The 1468-nt window shown below is 39.6% G+C and overlaps 1 protein-coding gene across 1 annotated transcript in view; it reads right to left on the bottom strand.

The window, feature by feature from the left end:
* The window catches only part of LOC106809006 (epidermal growth factor receptor kinase substrate 8-like), a 47046-nt gene that overhangs the window by 15590 nt on the left and 29988 nt on the right, over positions 1 to 1468 (bottom strand). Inside the window, exon 11 of the mRNA XM_014811945.1 lies at positions 775 to 863. Coding sequence (XP_014667431.1) covers positions 775 to 863 — 89 coding nt within the window. The remainder of the gene's footprint in view (positions 1 to 774; positions 864 to 1468) is intronic.

Genomic DNA, 1468 nt, shown 5'->3' on the forward strand with positions numbered 1-1468 from the left:
GCTCACCTCTAGAGAAAGGACAGTTATATATGTGCTCACCTCTAGAGAGAGGACAGTTATGCGTGCTCACCTCTAGAGAAAGGACAGTTATACATGTGCTCACCTCTAGAGAGCAGACAGTTATGCATGCTCACCTCTAGAGAGAGGACAGTTATGTTATATTTGTCGACTTAAAATCAGAGAAGAACCACATGTGCTGACGTTAAGTTACAGGACACCTGTAAGTGCTAGCTTGCCATGATAAGTAATTCTGTTCACTTTTATGGTTAAATTGCTGCATTATACTTCTTATTTTACTATATTGTTCGATGTGAACATACACTCGTGACGCATACATAGCCCATAGCAAGCAATTAATGTCAGGAACACTAATATCAAATCGTCCACGTTTTTTGGATTTTTAACTAGTTGAGAAACAATCTTATCAGGTAAGAATTTGACGATGCGTTTAGTCCCGTTAGATCTTACTTTTAATGTAAAAAAATGGCAACAAACATTTTACAAATTTTACCATAGAAAATTCGTGACGTAGTCAATTTAAATCGCAACTACATACACAGCTAGCTGCAGCCAGTGGAAGGTAAGGATAGTTGTACACACTGAATATCCATTTATTCCTGATACCATAACCGTTTCAACTGGCCGGCCACACGGCTGTGGCCAGACGCCGTATACACACAGACTACATTCACGACGCAAGAGAAACGCACAAAGCTTCCTCTCTGCACTCACGAACCTCTTCCCTTCACACTGCGTACGGCAGAATGCACTCACCAGCAGAATGAACGCGAGTTTGAACTTCTGGAAGACATCGATGAACTCGTGTTCTGGTGGCGGCCGTGCTCTGATGGCCAACATGCCGTCTGCAAACAGATGTCGCACCGAATTACAGACTCCCCTGACATGAATCAACATATAACCAACAATTACAAAGACTTCCCTCACATTAATAAATATATAACTAACAATTACAAAGACTTCCCTCACATAAATCAATATAAAACCTGATATTGCAACCAGATATATATATATATCAACCAAATACTGCACTGAATTCGAAAGACTTCCCCTCACATAAATCAACATAAAACCTGATGTTGCAACCAGATATATATATCAACAAAATATTGCACTGAATTAGAAAGATTTCCCCTCACATTAATCAATATATAACCAACAATTACAAATTAGCGTGATGATAGAAGACACCCTGCCCTCTATGGGTGTAACCGCCCGCAGTATCTAAACAACATTTGCATGCACGCACGATTACTCACACTGATTATTTACTATTTATAACATTACTGTTTAATCACAGTGAAAACTTCCACGATAAGATATGTCACATGGTCTTGTAACAGGCAACACGTCGGACTCCCAGCTTTACATGTTAACTCACAGAGAATCAGAATGTACAGCTTCTTGTGGCATCTACTGTATTTCCACATACTGTCTTTCTCAGTCTTCG

This window comes from Priapulus caudatus, unplaced genomic scaffold, assembly GCF_000485595.1.
Source record: "Priapulus caudatus unplaced genomic scaffold, Priapulus_caudatus-5.0.1 Scaffold322, whole genome shotgun sequence".
NCBI lineage: Eukaryota > Metazoa > Priapulida > Priapulimorpha > Priapulimorphida > Priapulidae > Priapulus > Priapulus caudatus.